The 14,489-nt window shown below is 50.6% G+C and overlaps 2 protein-coding genes across 2 annotated transcripts in view; both read right to left on the minus strand.

Moving 5' to 3' along the window:
• The window catches only part of CCDC60 (coiled-coil domain containing 60), a 262,580-nt gene extending 261,234 nt beyond the window's left edge, over nucleotides 1-1,346 (minus strand). The window contains exon 1 of the mRNA XM_082640818.1: nucleotides 1,081-1,346. The gene's annotated coding sequence lies outside the window, so the exon portion shown is untranslated. The remainder of the gene's footprint in view (nucleotides 1-1,080) is intronic.
• A 1,164-nt stretch (nucleotides 1,347-2,510) lies between these two features.
• On the minus strand, nucleotides 2,511-14,176 carry HSPB8 (heat shock protein family B (small) member 8). The gene is made up of 3 exons (XM_082640944.1): nucleotides 13,266-14,176; nucleotides 7,430-7,493; nucleotides 2,511-3,524 (listed from the first exon to the last, which is right to left on the minus strand). The coding sequence occupies exons 1-3, from the start codon at nucleotides 13,630-13,632 to the stop codon at nucleotides 3,365-3,367; spliced, it is 591 nt and encodes a 196-aa protein (XP_082497070.1). The 5' UTR covers nucleotides 13,633-14,176; the 3' UTR covers nucleotides 2,511-3,364.
• Nucleotides 14,177-14,489: the final 313 nt, after the last annotated feature.

Consider the following 14,489-nt stretch of genomic DNA (forward strand, 5'->3'; position numbering starts at 1 on the left):
GGGGCCATGCACTAATCCTTCCACGCATCAGTTTCCTTATCTGTAAAATGGAGATAAGAACCGAACCTTCCTCCTGTAAGCGAGCAGGACCCTATGGCGCCTTCCGGGGACAGACCAACCCCCCTTCCCCGCCCCCCTCCCCGCCCTCCACCTGCCTCTTGTTCGTAGTAAAACTTTAGCTTCCTAGGCCTTCCCCGAGTTCCAAAGACTAAATTTCATCAGAGAAGCGAGAAAAGACAGAAACAAAGGAAAACGGTCAAGCAGACAAAATAATAATAGTTTAGCCTTTAAGCAAAGTCAAGAGGACCTTTAGTTCCTTCTCAAAGGCTATAGATACTATTCTGAAGCAAATCCTTTGAGCTGTTCGGCAGATACTGAAACCCGCCCCCCCACCCGGGTGGAAGACATTAACTACATGCTGAGAATAAGCACGCACACCCCACCCCCACCCCGAGCCTGCTGGAGCCAGAAGGTTGATGACGCTGACTCCCAATTAACTCACCACCAACCAATCAGAAGAACGTCCACGAGCTAACCAAACACCTGGCGACCCTCTTCCTCACGCTGTCTTCAAAAACCTTTCCCTGAAAGCCGTCAGGGAGTTCAGGCATTTTGAACCCCAGCTGCCTGGACTCCATGCTTGGTGCCCTGCAGGAAACGCTGCACTTTCCTTCGCCACACCTGGCGTCGGTAGATTGGCTTTACTGCCTGTGGGCCAGGGGACCCAAGTTTGGTTCGGTAACACTCATAGAATTGTAGGGTGATTAAACCTAATACATATAAAGCACTCAGCACGGTGTCTGGCACACAGTGAGGATTTAGTGAGGGCCGGGCTTTCTATTATCTGCCTACCCCTGTTGCTGTTCTCTGAGCTCCTCTGGGAAGGAATCTTGGCTAATTGTTTGCTATATGCTTGGCTCCCAGCATGGGACCAAAATACGTAGGTGCTCAGGAAATAGTCACTGACTCCTGTCATTTCGGGGTTTGGAGATGCTCTTAAAAAGCAGCTCAGACACTCCTCATTAACTCTTCCAAAAGCAAACGTCTAGGTTCAAGTTCTACCATCACCATGGGACTTACCTGAGCTACTTCCCATAGACGCAGCTTCTTCACCGTAAAATTGAACATCTGGGCTTCCCTGGTGGCGCAGTGGTTGAGAGTCCGCCTGCCGATGCAGGGGACGCGGGTTCGTGCCCCGGTCCGGGAAGATCCCACATACCACGGAGCGGCTGGGCCCGTGAGCCATGGCCGCTGAGCCTGCGCGTCCGGAGCCTGTGCTCCGCGACGGGAGGGGCCACAGCAGTGAGAGGCCCGCGTACCGCAAAAAAAAAAAAAAAAAAAAAAAAAAAAATTGAACGTCTACTTCCTGGGCTAACGTGAAGCTTAAGTGAGATCGGCTCCAGGGATGGAGCATGTGACCCAGGCCTTACCAATCAAAGCACTGATTTCCTGGGCTGTGCTTAGCTCAGGGATGGTCATGTGACCCAAGCTGGTCCAATAAGAATGACTCCCAGCAGAAGCCATGAAAAAAGAGTGGCTTTTCTCTCTGGGGACTGGAATGTGGGGATGTGGGGCTGTAGTGATTGTAGCTGTCTTGTGAGAGAGACTTGAGAGGACATGGGGACATGGAAGACTAGGGGCAGGGGAGGTGGGAGGCCGCAGGGAGACTGGGGATGGAGCCGACACCGCAGGACCAAGAGACAAACTGAGTTCCATTAACATCATTAGAGACCTGAAAGCAGCGTTTAACCTGGACTTCACAGCTGTGCCCAATAAACACCCCTTTTTGCTTAAATCGGTTCGAGTGGGGTTTCTTAGCACTTAGCACAGAATCAGTTCTAACTGATGCAGTCTGGCAGCCTCCCTGCTCCCCACCACCCTACTTTCAGGGTTCTGGGCTCCTGGCAGCCTCAGTGTGGGGCGTCCATGAATTGTGGATTGCCCCTTTTCTCCTTCCTAACAGAACCTTGTTTTTTCAGGCAGCGATGTTCCTGGCTTCAAAGGACAAATCAATATTGATCTAAGCCCAACATGGCATCCCTTTCCCGTTGCCAGGGATTGTCTGCAGTATACACATGTGACCCAGTTTGGGTCAATGAAATAAAGAAATCTGCTGAGAGAGAGCTTCTGGGAAAGATGTTGCTGATAAAAGAGAAATTCAGACAAAAAGACTTTTTTACCCTTGCCTTCTCTTCCTATACATTGTCATGTGAGGTTGAGATGCTTGGAGCTGCTGCAGCCATCTTTCAAACATGAAGACAGAACTTGTAGACTTGTCAGAGACGGCAGAGGAAAACGATAGAAAGACTCTGGGTTCCTGGTGGCATAACAGCTGAAAAAGTAACACTGAAATCACTCATATCTAAACTTCTTGTAAAGTTACACAGATATTTATGTCATTTAAGCCACTATGCATTGGGCATTATTATTTGCTGCCACAAGCATCCCTAATTGATGTGGCATATCTAAGTGGTACCGCATTTAGTTCCCATCAAAATGACACACGAAGCTAAGAACATCAGCTCCTTTATTATTATTATTATTTACTGTTATTTTCCCCTAAACAACAGCACAATTCAAATAACAATGACACACATGTCCCACCCATATACACAATACCACTAGTCTGCCTGCCAGGCAGTCTGGCCTTTGCTTGGTTCCTGGTGGAGCTGTCTGGAGACAGCCCCCTCTGTAAAAATCCCGACTTGGACATAGGAGACACAAGAAATGGGGGACTTTAGCCAGAGAATAAACTAAGGGGCTTCCAGAGTCCTTGGGGAGTGCCAGCTTGGGAACGTGCTATAGATGCCTGGGTGGAGGGCCGAAGGCCCTGTTTGTTTTCATGTGGTTGTTAGATAAATCCCATATGGGGATGTAAGACCTGTCTATAACCCTGTGTAAACCAGGTCTGCAGAAACACAGTGGGGTGAGCTTCTGGGCTCTGTCAACCAAACCCTGGGGCAGGCCTGGACACGGGGAGCCCAGAATGGGAACCTGGGTGATGGGGAGGTCTCCAGAGAAAAGCAACTCTTGCATTAGCTGCAAGGTAAGATACAATGTGAAATGTTATGTCCCCTTTTATTTGTTTTGCAGCTGTAGAATGTGCAACATTTTCATCAGGATAGAAAAGGTAAAGAAAGAAAAACTCCCAGCATCTTGGCCTAATGCAGCGGAACACGACCTGCCAATTGCGCCATCTTGAGGGAAAACCTACTATTACACTCTCCAGGGAACCTGGTCAAGCCACCCTGACCCCCAACATTTCAGTCGCACTAAATCTATGAATTCAGCTAAAGTAATGTATCCTGGAATCAAAGAAGCCCAGGGGTTGGGGAGGGAACAAGGAAGGGCCAAGACTGGGGTCTCAGGTACAAGTGACTTCCTGGCTGTCTTGGGGAAGCTCGTTGTTGAAACTGCTCTCTCCAAATGGTGAGTAAGGGGGGATCTGGGGGGCTTCGATGATCAGCAGGCCTTCTGGGGAAAGCGAGGCAAATACTGTCACAGGATCCACCTCTGCAGGAAGCCTAGGAGAAACACACGATTCATTTATTATTTTTAATATAGCCAAACATTCTCATTTCATTTGAAAGAAAATATTTTCGATATTGCCTGGTGAGATTATTATTTTGACAATAATCCCAGCAGGCAAGTTCCACTACTATCCCCAATTTATAGATGAGGAGACTGAGATTGGAGAGGTGAACTGATTTGCCCAAGGTCACACAGCCGGCAAGCAGCAGATGGGAATAGAATTGCAATCCTGGTCTCTGAACTCAGAGTAGCTGATCATGATGCTCCGCTGTCTCCCCAGGCACCAGACTTTTGACAAAAGGTCCACAGTAGGGAAAGCCAGAAGGTTCAATCCCCATAGATCACCGGTCCAGGCTGGCTCTGACTATTGTAAATGCAGGGGTCTTGATGAAAGACCCAGGAAGTAAGGTGAGCCCATTCTGGTCATGGGCAGGAGGACCCTTCCTGGAAGGGTTGGGGAGTTTTTTGCTGTGAACAGCCACCTGTAGCCACATGAACTTCCTCGACCAGGGCGACTCCTGCCAAATTGAGCTGCGGAGATTACCAAGGGGCCTGCAGGGAAGGATGGAAGAGAAAGGGAACTTGGGCAGTTGCCAAGCCAAACTTCCGAAGTAGAGACAAGGCCAAGAGTTTGGACCTCCCTCTCTGGGCCGGGGATGGGCTGACTCTGTTTAACCCTTTGCACGCCACCCCATAGAACACCTGGGGCAATATGACAGGGCAGCCATGGTCCACAAGCATGGACTTTGCAGGCGGGCAGACATGAGTTCAAATCCTGGTTCTTCCTGACTGTGCGACCTTGGACTAGTGATCTTGCCTCTCTGAACTTATTTCCTTATAGGAAAAGGGGGTTAAAAATAGCATCTATCTCTTAGGGTGGTGTGAGAATTATGTAGGATGATGAAAGCAAAGGGCTTAGCACAGTGCCTGGCATACAGGAAGTGCTCAGTCAGCCTCACCTTCTACATTGTTATTGAAGTCATTGGCTGTACAAGTGAGCATCTTGACAGCTGAGACTATTTTAGCACAAGCACTGACCCATGAAATGTCAGAGCCCGAAGGGATCTCGACTGTCCAGGATGATGCTCTCATGTTACACACGAGGAAACGGAGGCCCCGAGATGGGGAGAGACTTGTTCAAGGGCTCTCACCAGGTGGTGACCTCTATATTGAAACACGTGGTGGGAGAGCTATTCCACCTCAATCCTCTTGCAGATCTTTCATTCACATCCAAGGGAAAGTCTCAGCTCTGTGTTAACATGCCTTTAACACCTTAGCCTCTATCTCTTGCTATTTTCTCTCTTTTAACAAAGAAAGAGCTAAGCTATGACTTAGACCCTCAGGCAGGCAACACGGCCTAGTTAGAATTTAACCACATTTTGCTTCCGTTGGATTTATTTTACAATTGCCTTCTTCAGTGAACGTTTGACTGGTGAGAATTGAACCTTATCAAAAGCAAGTTGATCGAAAAGAAAAAAAGTCGTGAGCAAATAATAGTATGGGAACGTAAGCATAGAAGGCTTGGTGTCTGGAGTCTGGGCAGAGCCAGGAGGTCCCAGGAGTCCCAGCGGCTCTTGTGTGATTCCAGCCTTGTGGAATCTTTAATAATTTTAATTCCCATGGGCTGGGCACTGAGTCTGTACACATCCTCTCATTCCCTATCCTGAGGGAAGGAGGGATACAGGCATTTTGCTGCAAGTCACCCATTCAGTCATGGAGCTGGGACTCCCTACACGCAGAGGCAAGGTTCAAAAATATTTAACAACTGGCACAGCTGGACCAACCAGAATGGATGGATCCATGCCAAAGTGATGGAGGAGGGTCCTCGGGGCCCTTTAGTCGCTGGAATGCGGGGAGGCTTGGAGGGTCCAGGGACAGGGTTGGGATGACTGGTTGACTGAGGAGAGCCTCTGGGGGGCTCCTGGCCATGTCAGTCCAGTGTCCTAACAAGCGGCCCAGCTCAGCTGCTGAGCCTCCAGCAGCTTTAGACACTTCTATCTGGTCAAGTAACTCCCAGCAAGCTGTTTTCCCGGAGGCCTCGGAGATGGTGAGATCCATGGAAATGGTTGTCTTTTAGAGATGATGAATTTGCTGACTTCTTTCCGGCTCAGTCCCTTTCACAGCTTTGCCCTGCCTGTGACTCCATCCTCAGACCTTATTTCAGTCTCTTAAAAGAAACATCAGGGCTTCCCTCGTGGCGCAGTGGTTAAGAATCTGCCTGCCGACGCAGGGGACACAGGTTCGAGCCCTGGTCTGGGAAGATCCCACATGCCGTGTAGCAACGAAGCCCGTGCGCCACAACTACTGAGCCTGCGCTCTAGAACCCATGTGCCACAACTACTGAAGCCCGCGCGCCCAGAGCCTGTGCTCCGCAACAAGAGAAGCCACCGCAGTGAGAAGGCCGCGCACCACAACGAAGAGTAGCCCCTGCTCGCCACAACTAGAGAAAGCCTGCGCGCAGCAACGAAGACCCAACGTAGCCAAAAATAATAAATAAATTAAATAATATAAAAAAGAAAGAAAGAAACATCAGCCCCCTCCCTCCCTCTCTCCCTCATCTCTCCCCCATCAGCAACGTCTGTTCTGGCTGGCTGTGGTACTAGGGACAGGTGTGGGTCTTGGGGATGGCAGGCGAGCCAGGGAGCGCAGAGAAGAACAGTTTGGCGTTTGCCTTATCAGGAAGGGGCTGCAGCCTTTTAAGTACTCCAGAGGCGCCCGGTGGGTTAGGAATGGGCACGTGGCAGGAGAGACAGGACTACAGAATCCTAAAGCTGAAAGCAGCCTCAGAATGCAGCTTGTGCAACCTCTCCAGACACAGGATATCTTTGCCAGGGCGAGGGGAGGAGTTAAGATTCAGAAACAACAACCATAATAGTAACGACAAACCACCACTTATGGGGACCTGCTGTGTGCCCGCCACAGGGCAGTGATCTCATTTCCTTTTCAGCCGGTAACCCGGCAAGGCTGGAATCAGCACCCGTCCCTTTTACCGGTGAGGAAAGGGCATTCCTTGCTCAAGGAATGAACACGGTGAACTCAGAGTTCAAAGGTCTGTTTGGGCTGTTCTGAGTGCTAATTTTGAGGACCGTGGGCATGTCCTTTCACTTCTGGGAGATTTCGTTTCCCCATAATACCAGGAGGGTAACGTCCCTTTTCCCCACTGCGCACCACTGGGAAAAGACTTCGGACCCAGAAGTGCGCACAGTGCAAGGCTGCTGATTAGGGGGAAAGTGAGCCTCTTCTGCCTACAGTTGTTGCCATCAGGGCCTCAGTGTGGCTTTGACTCATTGGCTCAGCCTGCTGGCCTTCCTGCTGCTCGCACAATCCCCAGGCCTCAGCCCTTCTCACTCCCCTCAGCAGAACTGGCCTTTCCTTTGTCCCAACCTCTCAGCCTGAAAACCCCTCTAGGTGGTGAGTAGTGATGCCAGCAGGACACCTTCCAGCCTAACTCACACGGATGCTCTAGGGAAGGCGCACGTTCTCCTGGCCATGGGAGACTTAGAGCAAGCAGCCTTCGAAAGATTCTGTTGGGGAATTTGGGGCATCGTATCACATGGGTGGGTGAGTGCCCCAATTTTCGTGGAATTGTCGGCAAGTCATTTCGTCTTTCCTATTCTCAGATTCTTCATCTACAGAATGAGATTGTTAATCCCACCTCACGGGGCACTGAGCAGGTGACTTGGCACAACCTACGCGCCCCCCTTTCTGGGAACCTATTGCACGTTTGCTGTGATACCTTCTCCCCTTTAGGTGCAAGGGTTCAATTCCCCGCCCTGGGGGCAGGGGGGTGTATCTTGAAGTAGAGATGCCCAAGAGGGAGAGACCCTAGATCTCAGGTCCCAGGCACCCCCACTTCCACTCCAATCCTACCCTGAAATCCAACTGCCAGGTTACTTACTGGATTTTCTTTGTGAAGTTCTTGGAAACAATGCCACCTTCTTGCTGCTTCTCTTCATGTTTACCTGGAAGGGAGAAGAAAGCCATGTGTCAGCAGCTATGTCCCTCGGGCATCATTCAGGACTCAGGCTCAGATGAAAAACCTGCCCCTGCCTCGCTGTGTGGCTCGGGGCTTGGTCTAGAGGCTCCAGTTGTCTGAGCTTCTGGTCCCTCATCTGCTAAGTGGACCCACTTGATACCACCTCCCAGGCTGTCGTGAAGATGCAGTAAGACAACAGGCAGGTCAGGAGGCCTCGACCGTGGTTTGTAGATGATTATGCGTTAGACTTAGGAAATCACAGAGTCTATCTCCTGTCTTCTAAAATGTGGCACGGCATCTTCGAAGCCTTGCGTCTCACCCCTCTCTCCTAACCAGCCAGGAGACCCCTGAGGCCAACATCCCAGAATGGGTGAGAGGAAAAAAGTGGGGCTAGTTTGCCACTCAGCTGGCTTTATAATGCACAGAGCCCTTTCCCAGCTCTGAGGATGGGCCTCTTTCTCCCTCAGTTACCGATGTGAAAACTGAGGCCCAGGGATGGGTCTAAGGGCACCCAGCAAGTGCATGGCAGCCCCAGTCTCAGAACCAACTCTTGGAATCGAAGCCAAGGGCTGGGGTCTGATGCCCCTCCACCTGTTCCAGCTTCCAGTTAGTTATTTGGGCCCCATTATCTGTACTGAGTCCTGAAAAAACTGCCTGGAAATAATGCTTCAACCTGCTAAAAGAAAACAACACCCAAAGGGGACTTTCCTGAGAAATGACACATTAGTCACCATGGATGTGAAATTCCACCCACCCCTCCTCCTCCAGGCTGGCAGGCGAGGGCTTTTTTTTCTTTCCTTAGGAAGGAAAAATATGAAATTACAAGAAGGCTTAAGCGCAAAGTGGCTGTCATCTGAAATTTATGTAACAAATTCTGAGCCCATTGGCCCATCCCCACTTTTTTTTAAAATGGAGAGAGTATCTCTAATTTCTCTTTAAACAAATCGGATTAGCGCCTGGCAGAGCCATCAGGCTCCTATTATTCCTCATTCCTCATTTGTGGCGCCACATTCCAGGGCCAAGAACCCTCATTTACCCGCGGACATCCTTCTGAGGGGCTTTGGACTCTAGACTGTAAATAACCTTGTGTAATACAGTGTCTTACTGCAGTCAAGATTTTAAGCTGATAATTTATAGGTGATTACATTATCCATTACCTTTTTATTATTCATTATTCCTTTATTAATAACTTTTTTCTGATTACAAGATAACGCATGTGTATGTTTGAAAATGTAGAAAAGAAAGAAAAAACACATCAAAACCCTCCATAATTCCATCACCCCGAGGAAACCACATTTTTGTATACGTTCCAGACTTTTCTATGTTACTTAGAAATGCATACATGTTATATAGTATAGACGTATATCACCCATTTTATCAAATGAGATCATACTGTATGTTACAGCTGAAACTTGTTTTTCTCTCTTACTGACGCGTTATAATTATTTTTCCATATTATAGCAAATATTCACTGCCAACCTGACTTTTAATGGCTGCGGGGAGATACAAGTTCATTTAGCCAATCCCCGGCTTGGGGGCGCTGAGAGGGTTTCTGACATCAGAAAGAACCTCACTGAACTAAACATTCTTGTACCTAGATCTTCACACCCGGCCTCATGACTTCCTAGGATAAATTCCAAGTTCTAGAATTTCGAAGCCTTGCTCTATATGTTGTAAATTTCCCTTAGGAAAGACTGCATTAACGTAGTCTCCCACCAGCTGGGCGGAAAGGGGTACATTTACAGGAATTCGTTTTTCAACGGGAGTGTCTGGCTAACCAGAACATACTATTCTGCCAACGTGCTGCCTCTTGAAGCTCAGAGAGTTTATTCTGACCTGCCAAGTCCGTGACCACCAGCTGACCAGCTCTGACACAGGCCTGTGGCCAGAGGAACACTGTCTGTCCCCTGGTCCCCTTCCCAAAGCCTGGGCCTCCGGAGACCTGCTTCCCCTGGGGACAGGCCAGTGCCTCTGACTCAGCCCTTTTGCACACTTGGTGTCCTAGCAATAATAAATGATAATGATGGTGATGGTGAGAATAATAATAGCAAACTCTTATATTGCGGCGCTTCCTTGGTGTCCGCCACTGTTCTGAGCACCTTACCGATATCAACTGTTCATTTTTCACAAAAACCTTAGAAAGCAGGTACTTTTATTATTACCATTTTGTGGATGGGGAAATGGAAGTTTCCCAACCCCCAAAAGAGGTTAAGTGATGTGCCCCAGGTCACACAGCTTGGAAGTGCTGGAGCAACGACTCCAAGGCAGGGATGTGGGTTGGGGACTGGAGTCCCTGCTCTGACACTTCCCAGCTCACCTCTCTTCTTCTCTACCACGGTGGTGATAGCAACTTCCTAGGAACCAGTGAGTCACAGAATTGCTCTGAAAGTTGTAAAAATACCACGTGAAGGTGAATGCTCGTGGTTTATTTTGATACTGGGGGAAAAAACTGATCCTCAGAAGCTAAACCTCTCTGTCCATGCTCTGGGGTTGTGGGGGAGGATCTCTAAGCAAAGGCAGCTCCGTAAAGGGGGGCTTGGGGGAGGGGGTTAAGCTGGGTGAAAGAGGGCTTTGCTAGGAGGCCCCTGCTGAAGCTCAATTTGCATGTTATTCGGATATCTATTTACTGGGGCAGCTTAAGGATTATGACTGATTTTTAATTTCTTATTTTGCTTTCCTGTCTACATTTTCTACCATGGAAATATTTTATGTTGGTAAACAAAAAAGCAATTATTATGAAAAAAACGAACCCATCTGGAGGCCAGGGGAAGCTAGAGGTCCCTCACAGCCACCGAGAAATGTAGGTGCCAAGAAGCAGCATCAGCACTTCGGGGAAAGCCATCGGCCCAGCTGAAGAAAGAAGGTGCTGTTTCCAGGGGAGGCAGAGGCCCTGGGATTAAGGAGAGGGGGTGGAATAAAGCCTCTGGCTTTGCAGTCCCTTCCTCGGCCAGGGCCTGGGCCAGCGGCCCATGGAGAGAACATTTCTTGGCTGGTGGCTGCAGGGTGGGGGAGGGGTATATGTGAGGCATGATGGAAACCATCTAGTCTAGCATTTTCCAAACACTTCCCTGGGCCTAGACACTCATATGTGGTCCGATAAGACAGGGCTACCTCTCAGAGATTCATAAACGCCATTAGCAAATTCAAGGCTCTGATAAGTCCTGCAGTGAGGAGACCTGCATTTATCAGATGCCCAGTGATATCTTAAAACACACCATTTGGCAAATACTGATCCAGTCCAACTCCTCATAAGACCAAGGGTAAAGCTGAGGCCCAAGAGGTCATAGGATTTGTCCCAGGCCACTCAATTAGAAGCAGATCCAGCCATCCTGGAACTAGACTCGGAACTACCTAAGCAGGCCTGGCTTTGAATTTCAGACGTTGCCATGGAGAAGCAAGTGATCTCAGGTGACTTAGTCTCTCTGGGCCTCAGTTTCCTCATCTGTAAAATGGGTGCAACAAACCTACACACATTTCCTTGGAAGTCCAAGGGAGGAACCAGTGAACCAACATATGGCTGCGTTTAGCACAGTGCCCTGCACAAACAGCTTGAGGAAGAATGGGTGTGTCATTAAGTGAGGTAGGATGGGAGACTGATCTGACTTCCCACATCCCTTGAAAGTTGCTTTTCAAACGGAGCCCCTGATAATCGATTTGATTTTTTAAATCCCTGTTATAAAAATCTCTGTATGTATTCTTGGGGGATTTGGATTCTGGCAAGCCGATGTTGCTAAGTGCACAGCTGTGAGGCATTTTCAACCTGAAAAGGCTTTGTCTGTCTTTGTCTTATTTAAGCCCCCAATGACCCCATTTTACAGATGTGGAAGCTGAGGCTCTGTGACCCACTTGAAGCCTCTGGGTTAGTAAGGTACTCAGCTGGGATCTCAGCCTGGAGCTGCCAGACCCCACCTAGAAAGGAGGATGGAGAGCGAAAAGCTCTCCAGGCTAGACAGAGTTCAACTGAAGGGGCCACAGGGCATGGGACACCCTCCACCCTGGGGTGGAAGCCTCTGGAACCCTAATTAAAACAAAGACAGGAGGAGCGGTGATAATAATCACCTTGTTTGCAGAGTGCCAGGCAGACACTAGTATTAGCTCCATTTTACAGACACTCTGCATTTATTGTCTGCACGTATTTAATCTTCCCTACAGCCTTGCAAGATGGATATTATTATGATCTCCACTCTTCAGATGGGGAAGCCAAGGCTCAGAGCAGTGAAAAGCCTTTCTTGTCCATATCCATTCAGAGATTGAACAGCGGTGGTGGGATTTGAACCCGGGTCTCAAAGAACATCTAGCATTTATGTATGTATGTATGTATGTATGTATGTATGTATGTATGTTTTGGGGCCTTAGCATTCTAGTAACATCAAAACAATGCCGATCCCTTGTGTTCTAGGCACTATATACACACTTTACATGCGTCATCTAAGACAAAAATCCTTAGGCCGTGTAGCCATTTGAACCCCAATTTCCAGATAAGGAAACAAAGCCCAGAGAAATGGTTTCAGGCGTCTGGTGCCCTGGCCATCTCCCTTCACCCACATAAGGCCCCAGAATGCCGCCTGGCCCACCACACCCTCCGGCGCCTCTGATGTTTATAATTCTGCCCTGGGAGCCTTTGAAACTCCCCCTGAAGACTGCTCTGCTGGGGCTAGTCCCTACCCAGCCTGTTTGCAACGGCTTTCATTGATTTTCCAGCCGGTAGAGCCTGCCAGGAACACGCCTTTCACTGGAACATTAATTGCGGGGGAAGGGACAGGAGGCTTTTCCCCTGCGGCCCGGCTTCGCAGGGACTGAGCGTCCGTCTCCTCTTTCCTCTTCCCCAGAACATTCCCTCTCCCAGGCTGGGCTGTGGGCAGGCCCAGACTCGGCCTGCTGCTAACTCACGGCGTGGCCTTGGACGAGTGCCCACCTGGGCCTTAGGCTCCTCAGCTGCAAAATGGGACTAGCCACCTCTGCTTCTCAGGGCTGGAGGGAGGATTATTTGAGAGCAGGAATATGAAAGCTGTAGCCCTTGGCACCTGGTAGGTGCTCAACAAATTGTTAATTTGCTTCTGGCCTCCCAATTCCCAGACAGCCGGGGTTGGAATCCTTGGTGATCTTGGGTGGGTTACTTTAACTTTTCTGTGCCTCAGTTTCCTCATCTGTAAAAAAGAGAAGATAGGCCCCGCCCCTTCTGCTTGTGTTCATTGAGATGCCCCAGGTAGAGCTCTGAGCACGGGGCCTGGGAGACCGTAAGCGCTCGACCAGGGTTACCACGTCGTAGCCTTATAATGACAATTATGCCTCAGCTTCCTCATCTGGGACAAGGGAAGGTGTTTCTCTTGAAACCTGGGCTAGTTACTAACGCTGTCATTACACGGCATCAAACACCCCCTTCTGGACTGTGTCGTGATGCTTGGGTGCGTGAACCCCACTTCTTCTCTGGCTTTTTACTCCTATATCTGTTAAACTTATTCTTTATATTAAATTCTCTCTGTTAGGACATGCAACGTGGTTTCTATCCCCCTGCCTGTTGGCTGGCTGATGCAGCGCCCAAAGCTCCCAGCAGCTGAATCAGGTTAGAATTCCCCCTAGGAGCTGGAAGAGAAGAGCTTTTCTGTAAAGAGAACTTTTATGGGCTGCATTCCTGAGCCCTGAAGTCACCTGTGTCATGCGGCCACAGCGTCCCCTCCAAAGGAGCATTCTCTTGGCTCTTCCGGGTCTGAGGGCTACACCCCCTCCCCGGCTTCACTCCCTCCTGCCCCCCACTCACCAGACACCTCCACGTAGCCGTCCTTGGTCTTTACCATCAGTTCCTCCGGCTTAAAGCTGTGCACGTTGACACACACTTTCCAGGGCTCCCCGGGGAAGGGGGGCGGGCTCCTGCCCTCGGCAGGCACCCCGAATCTGGCCACAGCAGAGGGCCCCCGGGGCACCATGCCCGACCTCAGGGTCCCCGGCCAGGCGGAGGAGAGTCGAGGCAGGGCCCAGTCAGGCCAAGAGGCAGTCAAGTCGTCGGGGAAGGGGTCCATGCCGAAGCCATCATCCAGCAGGCGGGAGGACAGGGATGAGTCCCGGAAGGGGTCCCGGCGCCGGCGGCTCGTGTAATGGCAGGGGAAGGGCATCTGACCATCAGCCATGGCGGCTGCTGAGCTGGAGGGGAAACAGAGGCTCAGAGAGAGGGAGCCACCTGCCCGAGGTCACACAGCAAGGTGATGTGGGTGCACTGGCCTTCCGAGCTTATTCTTCAGCTTCGGAAAATGCCACTGCCAAGGACGGAGGCACACACCAGGCTGGGGTCCCAGCCCCGCAAGACTCTCCAGCCACCAAAGGCGACCCTTGGCCGGTGCAGCAGAATTCTCAAGGACCCCTCTCCACACAGCCTCACCGGAGATCAGCCAGCCACCGTCTGCCCAGGCCGTCCAGGCTCTCAGCCAGAGCCGCTGAGTGGAGCGGAGAGCTTAATAAGCCGGGAACGCAGGTCTAGAAACTTCTTGCTTCTCCTGGGCTGGGTGCCTTCTATTTATTCCTGCTTGGGGCTGGAGGCGGGTTCTGCAAGCACCTCCTGTCACAGGAGTATTCAGAGGTGATGAACCAGCCCCGGAGAATCTGCGGAGGGGACAGCTGGGCTCCCGGGGGGCTGGGAGGGGCCTTCGCGGCCAAGTTCTGCCAGCCTCTCCGGACTCTCCTCCCCCAGCTCGGCTGGGCTCAGCTCCGCCCTCCCTACCGCTCCCTTCCCCCAAGAGCCTGCCCGCCCCTAGCGGGGCACTAAGGCCTGGCTATTAATAACCCTCGCCTGGCCAAGGGCTCAGATCACCCTCCAGAAATACCTTCTCCAGAGCCTGCAGCATCCTGCCTCCCCACTGGGGACCCCCGGAAGGGGACGAGAGAGACGGGAGCCAGTGGATTGGAAGGCAGGTGACCCTGGGTTGCAATCCCCCCTTCCAAGCCTCCAGCATCCTCAAGCTCTCAGAGCTTGCCTTCTGCGCCTTCTGAG

This window comes from Mesoplodon mirus (assembly GCF_964341445.2).
Source record: "Mesoplodon mirus genome assembly, chromosome: 13".
In the NCBI taxonomy this organism is placed as follows: Eukaryota; Metazoa; Chordata; class Mammalia; order Artiodactyla; family Ziphiidae; genus Mesoplodon; species Mesoplodon mirus.

What these genes read in the sequence shown, in the direction of transcription:
- HSPB8 (XM_082640944.1), bottom strand. Translation starts at nt 13,632, where the DNA reads ATGGCTGATGGTCAGATGCCCTTCCCCTGCCATTACACGAGCCGCCGG. An exon ending in CGGCTACGTGGAGGTGTCTG is followed by an intron (nt 7,494 to 13,265) that starts GTGAGTGGGGGG and finishes TCTCCCTTCCAG; the next exon opens with GTAAACATGAAGAGAAGCAG. An exon ending in AACTTCACAAAGAAAATCCA is followed by an intron (nt 3,525 to 7,429) that starts GTAAGTAACCTG and finishes TGTTTCTCCTAG; the next exon opens with GCTTCCTGCAGAGGTGGATC.